The 22,281-nt window shown below is 34.7% G+C and overlaps 7 protein-coding genes across 10 annotated transcripts; all 7 read right to left on the bottom strand.

The window, feature by feature from the left end:
• LOC104714689 lies at positions 1,342-3,894 on the bottom strand. Its single transcript, XM_010432124.2, has 7 exons — positions 3,670-3,894; positions 3,313-3,432; positions 3,096-3,209; positions 2,890-3,012; positions 2,707-2,796; positions 2,558-2,624; positions 1,342-2,475 (listed from the first exon to the last, which is right to left on the bottom strand). The coding sequence occupies exons 1-7, from the start codon at positions 3,775-3,777 to the stop codon at positions 1,466-1,468; spliced, it is 1,632 nt and encodes a 543-aa protein (XP_010430426.1). The 5' UTR covers positions 3,778-3,894; the 3' UTR covers positions 1,342-1,465.
• Positions 4,855-5,444, bottom strand: LOC109126533 (CLAVATA3/ESR (CLE)-related protein 2-like). The gene has a single exon (XM_019230203.1). It carries the CDS (start codon positions 5,364-5,366, stop codon positions 5,124-5,126), a length of 243 nt encoding a protein of 80 aa, XP_019085748.1. The 5' UTR covers positions 5,367-5,444; the 3' UTR covers positions 4,855-5,123.
• On the bottom strand, positions 6,932-10,250 carry LOC104714688 (probable DEAD-box ATP-dependent RNA helicase 48). The gene is made up of 10 exons (XM_010432123.2): positions 9,216-10,250; positions 9,018-9,124; positions 8,863-8,918; positions 8,551-8,778; positions 8,251-8,457; positions 8,090-8,176; positions 7,914-8,009; positions 7,619-7,834; positions 7,346-7,528; positions 6,932-7,262 (listed from the first exon to the last, which is right to left on the bottom strand). The coding sequence occupies exons 1-10, from the start codon at positions 10,208-10,210 to the stop codon at positions 7,032-7,034; spliced, it is 2,406 nt and encodes an 801-aa protein (XP_010430425.1). The 5' UTR covers positions 10,211-10,250; the 3' UTR covers positions 6,932-7,031.
• On the bottom strand, positions 10,407-12,874 carry LOC104714687 (tetraspanin-10). Its single transcript, XM_010432121.2, has 11 exons — positions 12,475-12,874; positions 12,104-12,216; positions 11,955-12,009; positions 11,805-11,860; positions 11,655-11,702; positions 11,527-11,575; positions 11,355-11,438; positions 11,201-11,268; positions 10,979-11,104; positions 10,803-10,878; positions 10,407-10,684 (listed from the first exon to the last, which is right to left on the bottom strand). The coding sequence occupies exons 1-11, from the start codon at positions 12,526-12,528 to the stop codon at positions 10,619-10,621; spliced, it is 795 nt and encodes a 264-aa protein (XP_010430423.1). The 5' UTR covers positions 12,529-12,874; the 3' UTR covers positions 10,407-10,618.
• LOC104714686 (ABC transporter I family member 1-like) lies at positions 13,065-14,386 on the bottom strand. 3 transcript variants are annotated; one of them, XM_010432118.2, is made up of 2 exons: positions 14,310-14,386; positions 13,065-13,899 (listed from the first exon to the last, which is right to left on the bottom strand). In XM_010432118.2, exon 2 carries the CDS (start codon positions 13,892-13,894, stop codon positions 13,205-13,207), a length of 690 nt encoding a protein of 229 aa, XP_010430420.1. In that variant the 5' UTR covers positions 13,895-13,899; positions 14,310-14,386; the 3' UTR covers positions 13,065-13,204. The 3 variants fall into 3 exon arrangements, with proteins under 3 accessions (XP_010430420.1, XP_019085691.1, XP_010430422.1); XM_019230146.1 differs by having other exon boundaries at positions 13,065-13,903; positions 14,315-14,382; XM_010432120.2 differs by lacking the exon at positions 14,310-14,386 and adding an exon at positions 14,248-14,301.
• LOC109124667 (ribulose-phosphate 3-epimerase, cytoplasmic isoform-like) lies at positions 14,622-16,316 on the bottom strand. The gene is made up of 7 exons (XM_010432117.2): positions 16,142-16,316; positions 15,773-15,777; positions 15,624-15,686; positions 15,426-15,532; positions 15,244-15,341; positions 15,065-15,157; positions 14,622-14,964 (listed from the first exon to the last, which is right to left on the bottom strand). The coding sequence occupies exons 1-7, from the start codon at positions 16,253-16,255 to the stop codon at positions 14,764-14,766; spliced, it is 681 nt and encodes a 226-aa protein (XP_010430419.1). The 5' UTR covers positions 16,256-16,316; the 3' UTR covers positions 14,622-14,763.
• On the bottom strand, positions 16,529-18,076 carry LOC104714684 (remorin-like). 2 transcript variants are annotated; one of them, XM_010432116.1, is made up of 5 exons: positions 18,003-18,076; positions 17,783-17,886; positions 17,525-17,612; positions 17,132-17,213; positions 16,529-16,871 (listed from the first exon to the last, which is right to left on the bottom strand). In XM_010432116.1, exons 2-5 carry the CDS (start codon positions 17,856-17,858, stop codon positions 16,668-16,670), a joined length of 450 nt encoding a protein of 149 aa, XP_010430418.1. In that variant the 5' UTR covers positions 17,859-17,886; positions 18,003-18,076; the 3' UTR covers positions 16,529-16,667. The 2 variants fall into 2 exon arrangements, with proteins under 2 accessions (XP_010430418.1, XP_010430417.1); XM_010432115.1 differs by having other exon boundaries at positions 17,783-17,891; positions 18,003-18,059.

The raw sequence follows: 22,281 nt of genomic DNA on the forward strand, positions 1-22,281 counted from the left end.
ATAATTTTTCAATAGTTAACACGCACAAATTCGTCAACCACATCAATTATGAACACAAAAGCCGTCTTTTACGTTTATGATCTATGTCTATAGTTTTAAGCTTACACATTTAGTTCTCACAATCCACTAGCTAGTTTTAAATTAGAGGAATATAATTCCTCAAAACACCACATTTTTAAGTTATTCTTTTTCCAAATATAACACTTTCAGTTTTTTTTTTTTTTACCAAATTACCACAAAAGTTTTATTATCCAAAAAATAGCACAAACACTAAATAAAAATAATGTGCGGACCAACGGTAATGTTCCTTTACTTAACCAGAAATCTAGCCGTTGAGACACTCTTTTAATACTTTCTTTAAAAAACTTTAGCAGCAAGGGAATCATGGAGCGTAAGTAAATGAGAGTATGGAAGACCAAAATTAGTATGGAAGAGTTTTTTTTTTTAATTAATTATATCGTCATTGAAGTATGAAGACCAAAATCAAATATCCTTCAAAGAGCCTCTTTATCGAGTCGCTCTCGAATAAATTATTATTAGACTATGATAATATCACACATTATCATCACATATAGACCCTATTTATAACCAACTATAGAACATGTTCTAGAACTTGAATTCGAATAAATATAAAAACATAAAGCTCGGAACAAGCCACTAGATAAGACTCGCAACATTTTAGTACATGGAATTTTAATTTTCTAGAACTTGCATCCCAACAAATCCCAATTTCATCACCTGGTTTGAGGCCTTTTCCTTTCACAAAGTTTGACCATCCCCCTGAGAGACGATAATCACCATAACCATATAGTGTCATTTTGTAAGTTTTATGACTGACCCACATCTTCGACCGCCACAGAAACGCCGCGTTCCAATCTTTTATCACCTATATCATATCCCATGTTCTGAATTATATGAGAATTCATATCTTCTCAACTTGGCAGATAACAATAATCGACATCTTCCAGGGCTAGCGTCTTCCTTATCATCCACGGACGAGGAGGGATTAAACCTAGTTCCAAACTGAGATTTTTCTCCATTCGAACTAATTTATTATATTAGCTGTGAAACGTTTTTAGGATTATGAAAAGCTTGGGAGTGAGTTTAAATATGTTGGAGCTCATCACATAAGATTGACCCCATGCTAAGAAATTAATAAATAGTCCGTATAAATTTAGTATCGTACATTTATGATTTGATTTGTTTTAGATATGATTTTCATGCTGAACGCATGCATTGCAGAATAACTACTAAAGTAATCCCTAAATAAATTTTAAGATCACTTATTAATTATGACTATCTTATAAAATACAAAATGTTATAATTACTGACGGTGTAAAATTTAAAAACTTAAAGATAGGATATCACATAATAAACGTCAATTCATTTTAGGTAGGTACATATATATGCATACACATCTTACTAATTTTTCTTACATTTTTTCAGTCTCAGTGTCTCTCTATAATTAGTTTCCTGCGACTATTTGTAGCATACTAGTAGTACCTATGGAACTGCAACTAGGTAAGCTTGAATTTACGACCTGTACACATGGAGGAGGGTCAGGAGACTTCTTTTTCTTGGATGCAGGTTCTTCATTCAGTGAGATTTGGCTGTCGGAGAAGTTAGGCAATCCGAAATCCGAAATCATAGCACTTCCTGGAGCTGCAAACTGTTGCTCCAAGTACCTGCGGATTACCGAGTCATCCTCTACTTGAAATGATCTTGTGAGTGGTTCAAATGGGAAGTTTGGGCATGGTGCAGGCCAATCATCAGGTTTTTTGTCCATGTTCTTCTTGCCATGCGGTTTGCTTGGTGGTGTTTTGCCTCTCTGAAGTTTTTTGGTTGGTGCTTCAATGCCAATCTTCTTTATGTTCTTCTTAGATGAACATGTTTCCGTATTCTTCTTCCGCTTTTCAGAGCCACTGATGTTCTTTTCTTGCAGGATTGAACCAAGCTCAACGGTGTTGCTAAGATCTTCTACAGATGATCTAGCATTAGAATCGTCAAAAACAAGCACAGAATGTGAAGGAGCTTCTCTGTAAGGAAAGAAGACCGAACTTCTCCACTCATCAACAGGTTCTTCCCACGCAGCTTGAGCTTTCAGAGTCTCTTCACCCTTGTCTCCTGATTTCTCCGCAGCTTGAGCTTTAAGAGGTTCTTCACTGGTATCTCCTGGTTCATGCGCAGCTTGAGCTTGAAGAGGCTCCTCGCTTGTATCTCCTGATTCCTGAGTCACTTCAACAACCTTTGATGAGTCACATATGTGAATCAAGTCACTCTCTAGGTCAATGATCTCAATGTTTCTTGTTCCTATTCCTTCGATCCCACTTTTATTCTCTACCAAACTATCACTTGCAGGTTCAAAGTCCAGGTTGATTTCAACAGTTAATGATCCAGTCTCTCCCACACCATTTTCTTCTTTCGAGGTTTCAGCTTCTGGAAGTTTGTTGTCACTGTCACTACTCAAATCCTCATCTGCACAAACAAAAACTATCTGTTTTCACTAACCAACAAGCATCTCTGTATTACTACTCTTTGGTTCGTTTTCTCTACTTACCTTCAAACACACACTGCGTTTTTGCTCGAGACTCCAACTTCTTCATTCTTTCTGGCTGTGTCCGTAGCTACCGATAAAATAAAACACAAAACTCCCATCAATACATGTTCCAGAAGAAACATAACAAACCTGAGAAAAAATTCACTTACAGGGGCAGAGGATATGTTGGAGCAGTTCTCCACATCTTCGACATATTCACCCTCTGACAAATCTTCTTCATCCTCATCAATTACATACGTCTTGTAAAACATTAAAAAAACAAAGATATCAAACCAGCTACTACAACCTCTATTACAAGATTCTATACTTTCAAATAAAATCATGCATCTTACGATTTCATTACACCCGGCTTCGTATTCTTCACCTGATGAGTCTTCAGATACCACAATGTTCTCATCCAATGGCACTGTCTCCTTTAAATGGGTTTTAAAATCATTTGATGCATTCACATTCATCTACACACACACACACAAAAAAAGAACAAATCTTTCACTCTCAGTAACAAACAACTGCACAAAATGATTAATCTCAGTTATACCTCCTTGTATGGGACTCCACCAACAGAACCACCAATCCTCCACTCAGCTTGCCTTTCATCCCGAAGCCACCAAGGCCTTTCCATTGCGGTCTCTATGTCTTGCAAGGCTTTTAACTGAAACAAGAGAAAAAGAAACATTATATAAACGCACCCAAAGAACTTGTAAGTGTGTACTCAAGAACATGAATCTTTGGGGTAAAGAACTCATCATACATACAGTTGCTTTCTTCTTCTCGATTCCGGATTCTCGTTTCTCTCGAATCTTCTCCATTTGAATGTAATCAAGAACTTGATCCTTGGTAGACAACTTTTTCCCTGTTCTCAGTTGCGTGTATGTCTACAAAATCAATTGTATAAAATTTCCATCACCATGCATACAAACCAATTACATCTACAATTAAAGGTCGAATTTTTCCTAAATTTTCTCAATTAAAGATTGGGTTTTTACTCAATTTAATGAAGAAATTTTCATAAAAGTTCTCAAATTGGTGTTGAATGTTTCGTAAATTTACAAAATTTGAGATGGGGTTTTTCTCAAAATTTAGAGAGTAAAAAGTACTAAGTAGTAGTATACCTTAGTGTGGCGACCGCGTCTTAGAACTGTAGAGTGAACAATCCAACCGACGGGAAGCCAATCCGGCGTGGCGTCCGCCGTAATTGTTTGTGGAAGCTGACGTAACATTCTCCGGTGAGTAGATTCGGTCGTCTGAAAACAGAGCTTTGTTTCTTTCCGGTGATCAGGTTTTGTCACGGTGTGTGTCTCTGAGAGCGACAGAAGAAGCAAACTCAAGAAGTGATTAAATATTGTGGACGAGACACGTGACGGTAATATCTGAGAAGTTTTGCATGTTAGTCCTTATAGAAGGTTTTATTATCGATATTAACCCCAAAGTTTGGTTTTAAACTATCAAGGTCACACACAATATTAGCGATAAAACTGAGATAATTTTCTTATTGAGTAACAAGAAATAAAAAAATGAAAAAAAATATATATGGTAAATTTTGTATCAAAGCATTGTTAGCTTGTTAAGTTGATTTTTAAAAATATTATTGTTTATGTGTTTTTATTAATTGATTGCATCTGTTGAATATTTGTGTAAACTATCTTTTAAGTTAATAAAAAAAAAAAAAACTTCTTTCCAAAGAAACATTAACGTAATAATTGTCAAAATTGTTTATCTTCCTACTGATTATGATTGCGCTGATCTTTGTTTGAACTCTTTCACACTCGAGCTTTTCTTGAAAGATAAATATAATGAAAATTCTGATTTTAGTCAATTTTGTGTGGAGATGTGTTTATATTAAGAAGTATTTTTTTTTTTTAATATATAATTAAATAGAATGTTATTGAATATAAAAGAGGGTCAAACGCATTGCCGTGCCGTGTCTTGCCTACCCATTTTGTTGACTCGTAAACTCATAATTATTGTCACTTAATTTCTTATTCTAAAATGAGAATTGTTTTACAAGATACATAGATCTTGACTTATTTTATCGTGTTTGTTTGTTCAATGGATGACTTATTTATTGTTTTGCTTATTGGGAACACTTATTGTTTTGCTTATACGATTGTTGACCTCGATTTATTTGGAATCAAAGAAAAGTTCAATTACTATATTGGAAATTTTGAAGCATATTCCAAATTTAATGCGTCTTATTTATAATAATAGATTTCGTCCGTATAGTAATAGACTTCTTGCAACAAACGAAAAAAAAAAAAAAAAAAAAACCAAAAATTTAAATAATCACATCCCTTAACTAACAAATATAACACAAAATTTTTTATCAATCGCAGCTTAATTCAAATCAATATAACAAGAGAATCATTTGATACATATTTTCAAGATCGTATTAAATAAATGTAATTATGAATGAAAAAAAGTTACTAAAGTCTCTGTACGTATATATCTATGATATATTTGTATCTACAAAACATAAGAAACTAAAGAACCAGAAATAAGAGAATTTGTTGACACAAGAGGGAAACAAATTTAATGGCGACAAAATTGTAACTATAATGTTATAGTATCATTTGTTGTGAAGCGGGTTAGGACCATGGGGAACTAATCTTGCCGAAACTCCGTAGATCCTATCATACTTCTCGGCGGCGCTTACCTTCGATAACATTCTCTTGCCGTCAAAACTTGATCGTTGGAACTCCTCCGTAGCCGTCATGGTAGGGAGCTTGCGGCTGGCGGAATAAGACGTGAGCTCGGAGAAAAGAAAGATCATGACGATTAGAAACGATAATCTTTGGCTCAAAATTTTCATTTTGTTTTCTCACCGTGAGAGATTTTTCTTTTTTTTTTGGGTTTCTTGACAAGTCTTGTTGTGTTGATGTCGATGAGTTAAGCAGGCTTAAGATTTATATTAATCACGGGATCGTGACATGGACTTGTAAGATAAGGAAACAAACGTAAATTCCTCTCAAGTCAATTAAATATTGTTTATTTTATCCTACGTAAAGACGAAACTAACCTCTCCTTTGACTCTATAAGAAAGTTCAAACGCATCAATTGTTGTTAATTTTTTCTATGTGGGGTTTACGCTGATTAATAACATTAGTTTTTAGGTAAGGTGTTTTAGAGTTTTCATTTCGTAAATCAAACTTCAACAATTGTAATGAGTTTGCTTTTCGTCTTTACTATAGAGGATAGAGCCTCACCGTCATCGTGGAGCACGCACGTTGTGTTGTTTGGTACGAAACAGAAGTATATTGACGTTTTCACAAATGGGAACTCGATTCAAGGGTAGTATTGTAATCCTCGATCGGGTGGAGTGCTCGCGTGGGTCTCTCCGACCCGTCGATTCCTTGATCATACACCGTTGACTTTGAAATAATTTACTATATATAATATTATTATTATTATTTTGGTTTCGCTACTCGAAATAATTATTTATGTAACTTGACATCTAATTATTTGCGCGTTAACATATAATATACTAGTAATAAGTTTTTCTTATAAGTGACAATCGTTATTTTGTTATTGATTTCCCCCACCAAACCAAACCAATATGTATAAAAAAAAAAGTAAAAAGTCAGCCATATATATTTTAATTTAATTGGATCTATAGAGTATATTTTGCAAGAGAAGACACAAGTTTATATATGTATTGATAAAATTCCATGCTCATTTTCCTAATATTTCCTTACCATGCAAACAATGGGAAACCGGATAAAAATAAAATAAAAACGGACATATATAGGGCATGTAATATTTAAAGAATGCGAGTATTTCAAAGCGTGGGTTTCTTAGAATTTGTAAGTAAGCCCTTTGGATCAAGACACGTGAAGGATACCTGCTGACGTTGGTCATGCGCCAACTCTAAACGACTCTTGATCAGATTTTTAATAAAATGAACAGCTCAACGAATATGTGATATACGTAAACACAAGGCAGCGGTCTAATGTTTTGACAAATAAATTGCCTATCTAAACAGTAACCGTATAGTAGTACTTTTGTAAGATTATGAATTTTATATACGATAATAGAGATATATTTCTGTACTTTCGATTTAAGATAATGGATCAAAAGTTTGGGTGTTCCTTGTAAACAAAAAGAACATTATTGAGGAGTTATAAGTTTCAGTCCGTGTCACATGAAAGAACACATACTAACACGTACGTAACAGTTAAATTGCTGTTGTGGATGTGGTAGCTCTGTTTTAATTTGATTCCGATAGCCGATGGTCTAGTTAACTGTTAACAATACTAACTATTGTTTGATTATAAAAAGCAGAAATCCTCATGATATAGTTTAATGATTATTTGGTTTTTTTTGACAGTATTGATTAGTAAATTTAGCTCAACAAAGAACAAAATTATTTAAATATGATGTCGATTTAACTCTTGAAACTAACATTACTTGATCATAAATGTGTTGATACATCATTTCTCTTCACGAGGATACATCTAAATTACCAACCCGGGTCAGTTTATTTTCTGATTGGAATACCAGTAATACCTTTGAGACCCATCTTAACCGCGGTTCTTCGAAACAAAGCAGGAGGTTTCTCTAAACCGATAGAATGGCAAAACCGGTTAGCTAACTCGGCTAGTGTGGTTTTGTCTCTACCAGTTTCTCGGACCGAGTTGTAATAACCGAGCCAAGCATGGTACGCTGCTTCCTTAATACTTGTATCAATCTTAGCCATTGACTGATCAACCTGGTCACAAAACAATGTCAGTTGGCAATTAAAACAAGAAAAAAACTCCAGTTATGGTGTGTAACACTAAATTTCAAACACACCTGATGTTTAACTCTTGAATCAAGATCCGGAACCGGAATCGGTTCAAGAGGCAAATCTTTGAGCTCATCAAGAAAATATCTCTCCCATGGCGCAATCAAAAGCAAACCTTCGCCTCCTTTGCCTTCTCTTCCGGTTCTACCAAGCCGATGTATATATTGTTCTCTATCACTTGGTATACCGACCTATCAACAATATAATACCAAGTCCAATCCGTCAAATATCCATAAAAGGGTTGTCCTTGGCATGAAAAATGTTTGCTTTTTGTGCTTTACCTGTATAACCAAAGTAACATCAGGATAGTTCATTCCACGAGCAGATACATCAGATGTGACAAGGATCAGTCTATTCGATTCCTTGAACTCGTCTGATACACGTGTTCTATGGAGCTGAGCTTTTCTAGCATGAATCTCCCTAACGTTCAATTTCATTTCCCGGAGCAGAGTATACATCAGTGATGTTACCATACCAGTTGAGCAGAAGACTATTATCTGAAATTGGATAGTTACGAGAATTATAAAGAATAAAGAGAGGTTAAAAAAGCTTATATATTCAAAAGGCTTATTTTACCTTGTAAGCAGACGTTTTGCTGATGTGCTCTTTTAGTAGATGAGGTACTAAGTGGAAATGAGATTCGTGTGAAGCAACAATAACAGATTGCTTCACCTGAAACCAAAGCTAGAAATTCACTAACCAGATTCAAGTAACAAGCTTTTGAGGCAAAAAGAAGAGCTTAAGTTTTTTACCTTATCATGAGTCTCTACACAACCAAGACCGATTGTGTCGATATAAGAGTGATCCCTTTTCAAAACAAGCTGCGAGACTCGACGGACCTGATTTAACACAACTGTAAGCCATGTTTTCGCATTGCATTTTTTCATAAAGGCAAAACAAAGTGAAGTTATACCTCTTTTGGGATGGTTGCAGAAAAGAGAAGAGATTGTCTTTGACGAGGCAAACAATCTATGATTTTTTCGACATCTCTCCTGAATCCTAGGTCTAGCAAAAGATCAGCCTCGTCAACTATAAACAATTTAAGCGCCATCAAACGTGATGTTAAGCCAGACTTATTCTCTATATGATCCAAGAGTCTTCCCGGAGTTGCAATTAGTATCTGTAACAAAGCGTGGAAAGAAAAGAAGGTTTCAACACAACAACTAGAAATGTAAGCAATTCCTGTAAGACAACGAACAACGGTTGGTAAAACCTGGCATGGCTCGGATTCTAGGCGTTGCTGATCAAGTTTGAAGCGGGTACCTCCAGTTAGAGTCTGAACACCGATACCGTCATGGTATTTGAGCAGAGCCTTGCCCTCTGCAGCGATCTGGCACGCAAGTTCTCTTGTGGGACAGAGGATAAGAGCAAATATCGGAGGAACTTTGTGAACACTTTTACCGTTGTTCATCGCTTTCAGAACTGTTTCAATTGCAGGAAGCTGTTTTTTCAATTTTAACAGCGTTATCTAAAGAAACAACAAAAACTAAGGCCAGTGATATTGGACTAAGGGATTGTAAAATACCAAAAAGGCCATGCTTTTTCCCGTCCCGGTTTTGGCTTTGACTAACGCATCTTTACCTGCTTTTACATAAAGGATACTCCTTTAATTCTTTGATACAAATGAGGAAATTTCAAACCATAGCAGAGTAATCAGAAAACAACTAGAAGGATACATACCATCGAGGCACTCAGAGAGAGTGGCATATTGAACTCTAGTCATATTAACAATGCCAGACGCGGAAAGCGCCTTTAAAGTCAAAGGAGATATACTAGACTCATCAAATCTGCAACCAATATACAGAAGAAGTAAAACTCATCAAAATCCAAACTTGAACAAATCAAAAGCCTTACTTAGACAAGGGGTTTAAAAAGTACCTTTTCCCACTATAAATCGAATCATGAGGCTCTCGGTTCTCCTCCATTACAGTATCCACAGATCTTCTTTTACTGAGATCTTCTCTGACTGTATTAATATCTAACGGAGGATACAGCTCTTCATCCGTAACATTACGGTTCACTCTTTTAATCAGTTTGACATCGTGGTTTCCTAACGACGCACTGCTTCCTGTCTTCCTCAAATCCATCCAACCTATCATCTTTCCCTCTTCACCATCTTCATCAGAATCCTCTTCAGTAGAACTATCATTCTTCCTAAACTTCCTCCGACCAAACAAACCTTTGTTCCTTATAACTCCCTCAACACTCCTCGAGCTCTTCACTTTCTCCTTAGTACCCGCAAACTTAGGTGAAAAAGGACTCAAAGTATCTAACTTTTTAGCATCAAAGCCATCTCCTTCATCACAAGAACTCTCATTTCTCTTAAACCTACCTCTACTCATACTCGAAAAGCCTCTCCTACTACTACTACCCATTGAAACAAACTTCCTCACATCAATTGACGAATTAAAATTAGAACCAATCGAATTCGAACCTGTTCCTCCATTATCCCTACGAGACAATCTCGACGACCCTTCTTCTTCTTCCGATTTCTTAACCGGCCCATCATCTTCGTTCCACAGATCCTCTGCTCCAGCTTTCATAAACCGATCAGCCAAGGTTTTGATATGCTCTTTCGGACTCATCGGCCCGTGACTCTGCTTCGGTTTCGCCGTTTTCTCGCCGGAATCTTGATTACCCCACATTTTAGCTCGGATCTCAGTCCGAATCCGAGATTCGTAAAGCTGCTTCTCTTGATCCAAGAGCTTGTTCTCTTTCTCTCTAGCTTTCTTCTCGTGCATTCGTTTCCATTGCCACTTGTTGAGTCCTCCTGGGAACGTCCTCGGACCACCACCCATGTTTCGGATAACGATTCGGTTCCATAAGGAACCTATGAAAGATCCAGATCGTTCCCGGAGAATTAACGAATACATATTCCGATGACTCTTTTTGCAGACGAAATGTGAAATTATATTTTTCCCCTGAGGTTTTAGGGTTTAAGGCAGTAATCGAAAGATGGATATATCCGGTTTGCTGTTTATAAAATCCCGGTTTGGAATTGAAACCGGTTACTAAACCAAATTTTAACTCCGGTTTATATCTCAGATTTTGATGTTTTTTTCTGTTTGATGAAAGGAGAAGAAAAGAATCACATTTGCTCTGTTTTGAACTGTTTCTACAACTCATGTGGATTACAGAGTACAAAAGAATGAGAGAGAGAGAAGTTGTTGTTGCTCTTGTGTCTCTCTTTTGGAATCATACACCAACATAAGAATAGATTTGGGGAGAATGAATCAGGTGAAGAATGTTTTTAACCTTGGCCAACTTGGGCTTCGATTTTGCTAAGGTTTGGATCGGTAACTAGCAGCATTCCTTCTAGCGCAGCATCCCACAAAGTAAACCATTGACTGTTGTTGTGTGTTTCAGACAAAACAATAGAGAAAAACAAATAGTTTCAGTTCTTCTCACAAGAACAGTTCCAAGATTTACAAAAGTGTTTCTGTGTATGTTTTATAAAGATCTTACCAAGACAACAAACAGAACCACATTGAAGATCGCGACAAGTCGCCACTCGGTTTTCATGTACTGAGCTACTCCAGCTCTGCGGTTATTAGAAGAATAATTATTAGACTCATCTGAAAATGAATGACATAATTGTAACAAAAAGAGCTTTTAAGGGGGGTGGAAGTTGATAGCTCTACTTGCAAGAATCACAATTGTAGCACTTGATGGTCCTCAAATTCTTGTAAAGCTTGCAATCTTTGTTAGAACTTATTGAATGAAAGCTCAAGTCGTAGTAGGAAGCATTCACCACAGGGTAACCACACCTTTGCAACAAAATGAAACATTGAGACAAGTTAATATATTTGGCAGTGAATTAAAAAACATCAACAAATAACAAGAAGAGGGATATATATACATACTCAGATGGTGGTCGACAACAGCCAGCTTCTATGGGAGTTAATTCTGCGGATTTCAATTGTTTAATTGTCTGAAACAACAAAAAACTCAAGAACATTTCAAAGATTATCTAGGTCGGTAATATAAGGCATTTTTGTTGGTGGAAAGGTACTAGACCTTATATCTCTTGGAAAGCTTCCTACATTGCTCTGATTTAACAAGACAACTCTTTAGTCTTTTCCAGTTATTAGTATTGTTAAGCTGAAACATCGATGAGAGTTAGACTAAAAGGAAGTAAACATTCTAGTTTGAATGAGACTTTCTTGCCACAATGTATGTATTATGATACCTGTTTTAGAAACCATGAGCTGTAATCATTCAGCTTATACTCCTTGTACCTAAATTAAAAACAGAAAGAATTCAGATTCATATAAATCAGAATAGGTATGTGACCATGGAGGAATAGGTTACAGTTACCTTAAACCAGGGTTAGTATGTCCGGAGCCATTGTTTGTTACAATGAACCTGTAAAACCCCACAAATGAGAACAATGAATGAGAGAATTCTTCAAAGAGATCTTCAACTATCTGAGCCTTCATGAATAACCTTTAGGAGAGTGAGACTTACGCTAATACGGTAAAGACAAGAATTGCGATCAAAACGATTAGGAGCACGACAAGATACTTCAAAGGAGGAATCATCCATGTCAAGGAAGATCCAAATCAAAAAATTTCCAACAATAGAAACAGAAAACAGAACATGATAAGTGAAGGATACAATCCAAAGAAGCGCCACACTTCTCTTGCACGCGCCAAGAAACCCGATTATGGATCTGGAAAAAATCCATCAGATCATAGACAATTCATGACCAATAAGCAAAGAACCATGCTTTTGTGGAGTCAATTCTGAAAGTAGTGTAAACTCACATCAAGAAGATGAAACCACCAAGAGCTATGACTGGAAATGTAAGTGACCTTCTGCATCCATCATTATGTGTACTCATCCACACCCCAAATATAATCACTGCCACAGCCAATAGCTTCACCAGAAAATGTAACACACAGACATTAAAATAATAAGTTACAGAGACGGCAACATTAAAAAGTCTAAGCTTTCACATTTTTATAACTCAAAAACAGTATAATTTCACTAAGAATCTTCACTAGACAGAGCCATAACCTATATAACTTGTATGGAAACCCTGAATCTAATTCGAGAAACCAAATCCATTGAAGAGAACAAAAAAGGACGATCATAAACTAAGTGAAGAACAAGAAGAAAGAGATTTTAAGCTCACCATTGTAAGAAGATTGACCCATCTGATAACGAAAGTGCTTGTTCCCATACCCATTTTTTTCAAGATTCTTGCTTTTGAAAAGACCCTTCCAAAAAGACACAAATTGAAAGAGAAAGATGAAAACTTTGGTTCAGGGTTCTCTGCTAAAGATTGAAAGAGAAAACAAATGTGTCAGTGAGGAGAATTTAAACTTCTCATGGGGTCTTCTAATCAAAAAGAAGAAGAAGAAGAAGAAAGAACTGAAGAACGAAAATGACTTGAGGGTAGTTTCGTCAGTAAAAGGAAAAAAAAACAGCTCATGCTTAGTTTCAGTTATCGATGGATGGGGTTTAAGAACAGACACGACACGACATAGGAATAAGAACAACAAATAAGAGAGAGAGAGGTCAATGTACAAACGTATACGTTTGACTCGTGCCAAATCCGTAGAGCGATGCGATTTGTTGTTTCAGTCTTTTCATAAAGTTATACTATTGGTTCTTTAACCTGTTGCAATTTTAAAATTAGCATGCGTATTACCTTTTATTTTTGTAGAGCATAGATGTATTTGTCTTTCCAAAAAACTATAGTTAAGTTATTCAACTTTAGGATAAGTTTATAAAAACATTCCATAAAATTTTGACTTTAGATTTACCAAAAATGCTTTAACCAAAGCTGCTTGAGAGTTGAGAATACTCATATACCATTACACAAGGTAGTATATAAGATAAAAGACTCTTTGATTCTTGTACTAAGAAATGTCTGCACGATCAAGCATATCAATCAAAGTCATTTTTCTTGGAAACCTAGGAGGAAGCCTCAAGATCATAGCATCTTCAATGTCAATAGGAAGATGAGTAGCAACAATCACAATCCCTCCTTTTTTCCTATGCTCTGCAATGATATACTCAAGCAATCTAACTCCTTCATCATCCAAAGCAACTGATGGTTCGTCCAAAAGCCAAATCGGTCTGTCTATAGCGAGGAGCCTCGCAAGTTGCAACCTTTTCCTCTGACCCATTGACAACATTCTTGACTTCTCTTTCACCAACCTCCCTAAACCCATTAGCTCCAACGCCGGTTGTGCTTTGCCGATTTTATTCTCGAGAAGCTCAAACCATTGGACATTGTCTAGTACCGTGAATCTCTCTTTGATGGCGTCTTTTAAAGAGATCCAGTTGAGTTGGAGTTTGTACTGTTGGAAGATTCCTGATTGAGTGATGTCGTGACCGTTCCAGAGGATTTCTCCTGCAGATGGTTTTGTGAATCCAGCTAACATTCTCAAGAACGTTGATTTACCGGATCCGTTGGTTCCAGTTAAGACAAGTGCACCACCGTCATGAAGTGATACATTCACATGTCTTAGAATCTGCTGCGCGTTTCTCATACAAGAGACGTTTTGAAGAAGAAGCCGCGGGATTTGAGGCCTCCTTATAGACATTGTATCTGATGAAAACATAGCCATAAGAGCAGATGAGTAAATCTATGAACAAAAAGGCTAAGCTTTAATGGATACTGTAGCTTAAGTTCTCAGATACAAGACTGATCATCACAGAACATATACTATTCATCGGTTATGAAAAACACAATTTTTTTGTAAGATCACAACATGAATCCGAGTGGTAGAGATTCTAAGATCAAAACTTGAACTTGCAGATCCTATAAAGGTAGATACCATTCCATAGATTTTACAAAACTAATTAGTAAAACGAGAGAGACCTGGACCTAAAGAAGTTGAGAGAGAGCTGATTGTAAAAACAACGCGATTCAGTTAGAAGGGTTGTTACATAATACCAATGATCTCAGAAGCTTACAACAAGAGGATAAAACCCAGATTCACAAACTGAACTACATACCTGAAAAAAAATCGAACCAGGAGAGTGTTATTGAAGAAGAAGAAGAAGAAGATGTGATTTTTGCAGAAGGGAAGCGATTCTCTTTGGTTTAGGGTTCTTCTTTCTGATAACCGACCGTGACTTTTATAATTAAACCGATACATTTGTTGGCTCAATAACAGGATCAATTTAATTCAACCGGTCCAAACCGGTTTAGTCTTTTCATTTTTTTTCTTCCTAAAAATCCGAACGGTTCAACTGCTTCTGCTTCTCACTGCACGATCAAGATGGTGAAGTGTGATGGCTAGTGGTTTACAAATCTTAAAGAGAAAATAAACTAGAAAAAGATTTGTGTATAAAGGCAGTGAGGGTATTATTAATAACTCAAATGATTTGCTACAAACAAGTCTTGGAACCAAGACTACATCATCAAGATTCACGAAATAAACATATTTTAGAAACAGGGCACTCCATTTTAAGTGGTCGGTGAGGAGGCTTTCTCAACACTTTCCCGCAGAAGGGTTATGACGTCCCCAGGCTGTGGAGCTCCGAACACTGAACTTCCTGCAACGATACAGTTGGCCCCTGCTGCAGCCGCTGCGTCAATTGTCGAAGGGCCTAAGCCGCCATCTACTTCAATATCAAGTGTTGGGTACTTCTGCCTCAATGTCTGGACCTATAAACCAAGAATAATATCAAACTAAGGTTACCATGGGATTTTTTTCCATTAGCAAATGGCATTTACATATCTCCAGAGTTGAAACATTTTTTTAAACCTTGTCCATCATGTTGGGCATGAACATCTGGCCTCCAAATCCAGGCTCCACAGTCATCACAAGAACCATTTCAACCGGAGTTGCTCCTTCAACCTGTCATACATAGTTCAAGCCATGATAAACCGGATCACACTCTGGAACAGGTATATGCAAAAGAGAAGAATAAAATTCTTCAATACCAGAGGATAGACTTGTTCAACAGGTGTTCCCGGGTTTAGAGCAACACCTGGTCTCATCCCAGCAGACTTAATCTTCCTCACAAGTTCTTGCCAATTCTCTGAAATAAACAAATAACACAAGTCGAGATCATAAAGATAATGGTGCGGGAAACAGCTACCTATAGTGTTATATTACTTATTACCTTGGGCGACCTCAATGTGGAATGTAAAACCAGAAGCCCCAGCTTTACCCATCTGTTCAACGTAATCCATGGGATTCGTCACCATCAAGTGGCAATCAAGATAAGCACTGTGATAAAAGTTTTCAGGGACATCAGTTCTCACTTGAACAACATGTCAGAAATTTTTTTTAATCCAAAAAGGGATGTAGTGAATTTTACTTGGTGTGCTTTCTCAAACTCTCGATGACAGGAGCACCAATCGTTAAATTCGGAACAAAATGCCTGCTCCCGAGTAACAGAGGCCAGATTCTCATAAGTCATAATCCATACTAGAGTAAAACAAACACAGCTAAAGCAGTAAAATTTACCCGTCCTGCAAATGTAATAACAGGGAAGTAATTAGTATGAAACAAGCAAAAGTTGTGTAGCATAATATAAGTCCAGAACAACAACAACAAGACACAGCTTCTTGGTTGTTTCATTCATACTAAGAGCAGCAGACAGCAGAGATACAAGTTTCACATTAGAATTCAACAACACATGAAGTTGACCACATCATCAACTAGTGTGTTTCCATTAACTCAAGATCCGTGTGTAGAGACAATAATAATATGAAGCATAGTAGTGATTGAGAATCAAATCATAATTCTCAAAGTTGAAGCCTTTTAAATCACCAATTAAGTGAAATCAAAAATTTCAGATTCGAATAAGCAAAGGAAGCAATAAAGGTGGGTTACCATAATGTCCATGTGAAGCCAATTGGCGCCCAAATCGACCATCCGCTTAGCCTCCGCCGCAAGATTAGCAAAATCCGATGACAACATCGACGGAGCGATCTTCGGCGACACCATCTTCCCCTTGATTTTAACGACGGCTATGGTAGAGAAGAAGAAGAATCTGCGTTAGGTGAAGAACCCACTAGAGAAGAAAAGAAAATAAGAAAATAGTTTGGGCAGTTGGGTCAACCCGTTAACCCGAATCTCGACCCGAACCGACCCAGTTTGATTCCACCCAAACCTGTTGACGTGGCATCAAAACCACTAAAATAAAATAAAGGCAACGACATAAGTCACATAAACCACTTTTAGCTTTGTACGAAATTCACTTCTAATAAATGATTTACATTGATGCTTTGAAAGTTCTTCACACATTTAAAACACACATGTGTTTTTTTTTTTTTTTTTTTTTTACATTATTCGTTTGAGATATATACATTATATTTTCATTTTTTTGTTCTTTTCAATTACATTGAGAAGAAAAGTGTTAGAAACATCCACAGGTTTTGGTATTGGGTGGATAGGCACTTGGAGTTGCGATTAGCTTCTCACTCATTTTTTCCACTTTGATAGATTCTTGCTCCTTTTGTTTCTCTATTTTTTCTCTTTTTGCTTCTGCTATCTTCTCAATTTCTGGTATCTTTTTCTTGCATTTTTTTGCGTATTCAGCTTTCTCCACTTCTAAATTCTCCTGATAAAATTATATATTTGTAGATAAAATTAAATAAACACTTCATAATTACCGTTGGTGTATATAGTGTGTAGACGTGACACCGTGACAAGGTGTACGTAGTAGCTGTAAGGGTTTAATAGTTATTTACAATTGAATAATTAAGTTTTGGTTAGAGGAGAATATATTATATGATATGAAATACCTTAATTACTTAACTAACCATGTTTTCTAAAGTTTAGATATTGATCAATATATGGTTAAAGTTCTCCTATATGTACCTCCATTTTCTTCAAATCTAACTCTAGTGCTGTCTTCATGTTGTTCTCCCATGCTTCAATAGAGCAAAGTTCTTTGTAAGCCCTGTTTCGTCATTTGATATTTATTCCAAGAACAAAATGTAAATAATAGTTAACGTGAATACCAAAAACAAATTTCAAATTATATGGACTATATATAGTGATGTAAAATTTAAAAATGGTAGTCTCGCGTATAACACATGCAAAATCTATGTATCTGTATGTTTTGAATTTAATTTTTCACGTGAATATTTCTGTGAGATATTTGTTATTAATTTGAATGCAAAACAAACTTAATTTGATCTTAATGTTTCTAACCTCAATAATACTTTGATCTTAATGGTTCTTCTGATTATATATATTGGTAAATCTTACTTGGTTTGAGCTTTTGCCTTCTCGTTCTCTTCCCAAGCCTCTATCAACGCAAGTCTCTTGTCTTTCTCTATCTCAACAAGTTTTGCATCTACATACAGTATAAATTGAAAAAGCTTTATAATCTGAACGCAAAAATCCATTCATATATATTAACATATGTCAATCCAACTCCATATCGTTGAACACTACTATAATCGTAAATATTAATGAACAAGATGTAATTAAGTCAATAAATATACTTATTACACACAAACATACTTTGACTTGAAGCCAAAATGATAGCACTTTGTTCAGATTGTGAAGAATCTTTCTTGACTTGTTTATCTTGTCCCATGTTAGGGTTTCTTCTTTCTCTTCTTCCTCTGTACTTTTGTGAGATTTTTACAGAGATTTAATAAAATTGAAAACTATTATGTAAGAATTATAATATTTAGGACACCTAAAAAAAGAGAAGATAGATATATTAACTTGCACTTACCTTTTGATGTCTTCGAGTTGAATTAGGTGTGGGAGTTTTATGCTCAAATCCCATCAATATATATACACATGCCCAATATATTACATTACATACATATAATATAATATGCATATATCATCGACATTTTTCACTCCAAGAAATCAAATTAACTGTTTGGGTTATGGTAGGTGAACGAAAAAATAAAATCCGATTAATCAATGTATTCACAAAAAGGTACTTAAAGGAAGCTCCAAGTATTGAGTTAATGACTTAATTAGTATGTTCTCAAGTGTTGAGTCTAAAGGAATCTAAGCGTTGTATACAAATTCGATTAAGATCCTGAGACAATATTTGACGTGTATGCAAGGACGTATGTTATACTACAATGTCTAACACGTACGCTGTGGTGTTACAATCTATATGTGTATATTAATAATTAATAATTGATCATAATTTTAATTTTTAGTTTCGCTATCTAGACTAAGACGGACTGGACTATTGATTTTTTTCTTTGAAGTAAGAAAAGTTTGAGAAAATTAAAGGTAAACTAGTATATGTAAGAAAGATCAACGTGGTGATCATTTATATTAATTATGCTAAGTGTTATTAACTAACCATCCAATAACATTCAGAAGGCCGAAAGTTTTACCAAAAATCACATCGAAGAATCAAATTCTATATTCTTACCTTACGATAAATAATCGAAAATGAAATTCCCATAATTTTTAATAATTTTTCATAGTATTGTAGTCCATGGAATAAAGTAAATTAGGTATACTTATCAATCAAAACTTTTTTTTTGATAAGTTTATCAACCAAACCTTAAATGTTTATGTAATAGTATATATGACTTCGGCTTGAATATCTTAGTAGTCTGAAACAAATGTCCAAAACCAACTTCTCGACGTTATAAAAGTTTGCGTTGCACACAAAGACATGTGACATGTCGATAAGTGTTGATACAAATAGCTTATGCGTTATATGCACAGAATGAAAACACACCAACGACAATAATATAGAATCATAGCTAGAATAATCAGTAATTAGCACGAGTACAATAATATGAAAAAGAATCAAGAATATATCGTTTTGGAAATTATTGGGTTATCTTCATAAAATAAAATAATTTTATACCAAAATTTGGAACCTACAACGTCCCCTAATATTTTTCCTAGTTGTTTCCTCTCGTGTATATATATATGCACTATAAAGATTTTCTTCTCTAAACTGTAAACTGCTGATTTTACTTTCCATAAATAACTCCACAAAAAAACTTCTTTTCTTTTTTCAAAACTGTCAACACTACGATTAAGAGTAATTTAGTTTTTATAGTGTTACCAATATATATGGACGTGTTTATATCTGAGGAGTATGTCATTCGCCGAAGAATGGAGAAAAAGACTATTGCTTCTATCGCCAGAAGAAAGTCGAAAATAAGCTCCGGTTCAGATACAAAGCCTGAACATGGAATTAAGACATCTCGGCGGCCCGATTCTCGATCAGAAAACGAATTTCGAGTCACCGGTGATGTACAAGAGAATTTTGTGTTTAATTTTCTTTCAGCGTAAAATAAATATAAGGGTTTGCTAGTAGATATAGTATTATAAACTTAAATGCCTATGAAATTGTAATGTGTGGATTTGTCGATTAAGATGATGTAGTTTTTAATTAGTAATATAATATAGGCTAATAGCACTTGACATAGCTTGGTACTTGTCAATATATATATTTAGATGAAATTGTGAAGTGTGGGCTACAGATATAGCCTCACATAGTCACATGAATAATTTTCCTTGTTGTAATTCCGCTATATATAAACGTGTTAGTTTTTTAAATCTCCTCCATTTCTGAAATCTCTTTGTTCTTTTCTTATAATATAACATATAACCGTCTCTGTTATGTGGTTTTCTTTATCAAATTATTAGACAAAAGTAAAAAAGTGTCCACGTTTCCTTCTTTTAGTTTCTTGATAGGAAATGATGAGATTACACATCTTTAGTTTTTCCAAGATGCGAAGATGCTGTGATAATGTTGAACATTATAAAACAAAAACTGTCAAAGCATAAAAGCAAAAAAAGAAAGAAAGAAAAAGACTCACTTTCATGTGATCAGCGAAGAGACTATATATGACAGCTAAACAAAATTTGATTATCCAGATAGTTCGGTTGATGGAAATCTCAATTCAATTTAAGTTATTATATACTATGAAATGTACATAATCTCTTCATATATGTTCTTTCTCTATCTATATATATATATATATATATATATATATATATATATTAAAAATATATAATGAGAAAATTATATGTACATTAATACGTTGATTGATCACATGACCTTATAAAGCGAAACGGTCTCTCTCTAGCTAGTACGATCACATGTTGAAAGGGAGACGAACATAAAAAGAAAAAATCATACGAGACTATAATTAATATTTATACCTATCTTATTTCTCAAGCTATCACCTAAAGATAAAAGAGTTGTCTTTTTTTTTTTTCTTTAATATTTGCTTTTCCCTTATAATCTTTTTTGTCCATGCATTTTATCTTATTATAGTCGGCAGATATTAATTATTAGCTATAGACTATACTTAATTAATACTAAAATTGTTCGGATTAAGACAGATTATAGCAAATTCATATAACTCCATAATCAAATGGATAATAATATGAGTCTGACTCTAGAAATTATGGATATCAAAATTTTATGATAATAATAAAAATTGAAAATGAATCAAATATCGAAAGACGAACAATCTCTGACCTCAAATTTTAACATTTTTCTTTTTTCATTCTCCTCGTTTTTTTTTTTTTTGAAACAGGCTTATTATGCAATATGCATTATTAATTGTTGGAAAGCACGCATGACACATGCATGCGTGATCACGTATGCAATAGCCAATATGCATTCACAGAAATAATAAATTATCACGTAATCATAAACCTAAAAAAGAGTCAAATGATAGTATATGATATGAGCAGGAGTACAAGTTTAGGTACGTTTTACAGAGATTATTTAGAAAATATGACTGTACATGTGTGTATATATACGCATCACTTTACATTGATCATGTTTTTAGTATACAAAACCAAAAAGGAAGATGATGATGGCGATTTTAAGGAGGATAAAGGGTATCTATTAGTTGATAATGAAAATTAGTGTTGAGATCATGACGACTAATTAGGTGTTTAGGACCATTCTTACGATATACTCCATATAATATGCAATTTATATGTATGTGTGTATTAATTAGTGTGCTCATTAAACATCTGCATCTTGGCGTAATAATAAAAAACACATCCACGTCTTTTTTGGTTCATACTTCTTAGTTGATTAATGTATCTCTCCAAATCTGTCAAATATAAACTGAGAGAACGGCTTAACTTTTTTTTTTTCTTTTTTTTGAGAAAATGCGATTTCTCATAAGAAATAACTCTAAATTGAATTATAATTTGGTCTATTTAATTCTATGAATAAAAGATCCATTAATTAATCGGAAGCTAGTTTGACTAATAAAATGGTGCAAGATGAATCATAAACATTTAGGTAATTAACAATCAGTAGCTCGTTGACACGAGTGATCTTATATATGCATAGCATATACAACACGTTAGCTACTTTTAAAACCTTAGTATTAGAAAGTTAAATTTATGATATTTTGTTACATTCCAAATATGTATTAGATAAAAACTCATATTTAATAATTTGTGTTCATAAAAATGGAGGTTTTGTGATTCATCGTGTGTGTTAATGCTTCTGGAATGTGACCCCATCACACATGTGCTTCTTGTTCTTTATATTGAGAGCCATAAACATTAATGTCTATGGTGTATTTAAAAAAAGAAGAAATTAGATCTCAAAGCTAAATTTAACTACTTTATATCATTATATATGCAAAGATGAACGATACAGCTATTATCATAATATAGTTTCTTGAAATAATTAATGGAAATGAAAGTAGAAAATATAATTTTTCTTCTAACACCAAAATAATTGTAAGAACTAAGAAGTCATGGACTTTGACTGCATACTTTTCGATCTGTAATGCTGTGGTACTAAATTCTTTCTTTTATTGCTTTCTGCAAAAGAACATGGAGTAAATGTTAATTAAAATTTATTTTTATTTTCTTAAAAGAACATATATGTTAGTATTAAATTATCTAATTTTCTAGGCAAATAAATTTTAAACATAAAAGAAAATATGACGTCAAAAAAATTGTGAACTAGGATGTCAGATTAAAGTGGTGTTTATACTTGTAGAAGTTAGGTTGGATGTTGCGACAGCTTACGTGACTTT

The sequence above is a fragment of the Camelina sativa genome, chromosome 9, assembly GCF_000633955.1.
Source record: "Camelina sativa cultivar DH55 chromosome 9, Cs, whole genome shotgun sequence".
NCBI classification, from domain to species: domain Eukaryota; kingdom Viridiplantae; phylum Streptophyta; class Magnoliopsida; order Brassicales; family Brassicaceae; genus Camelina; species Camelina sativa.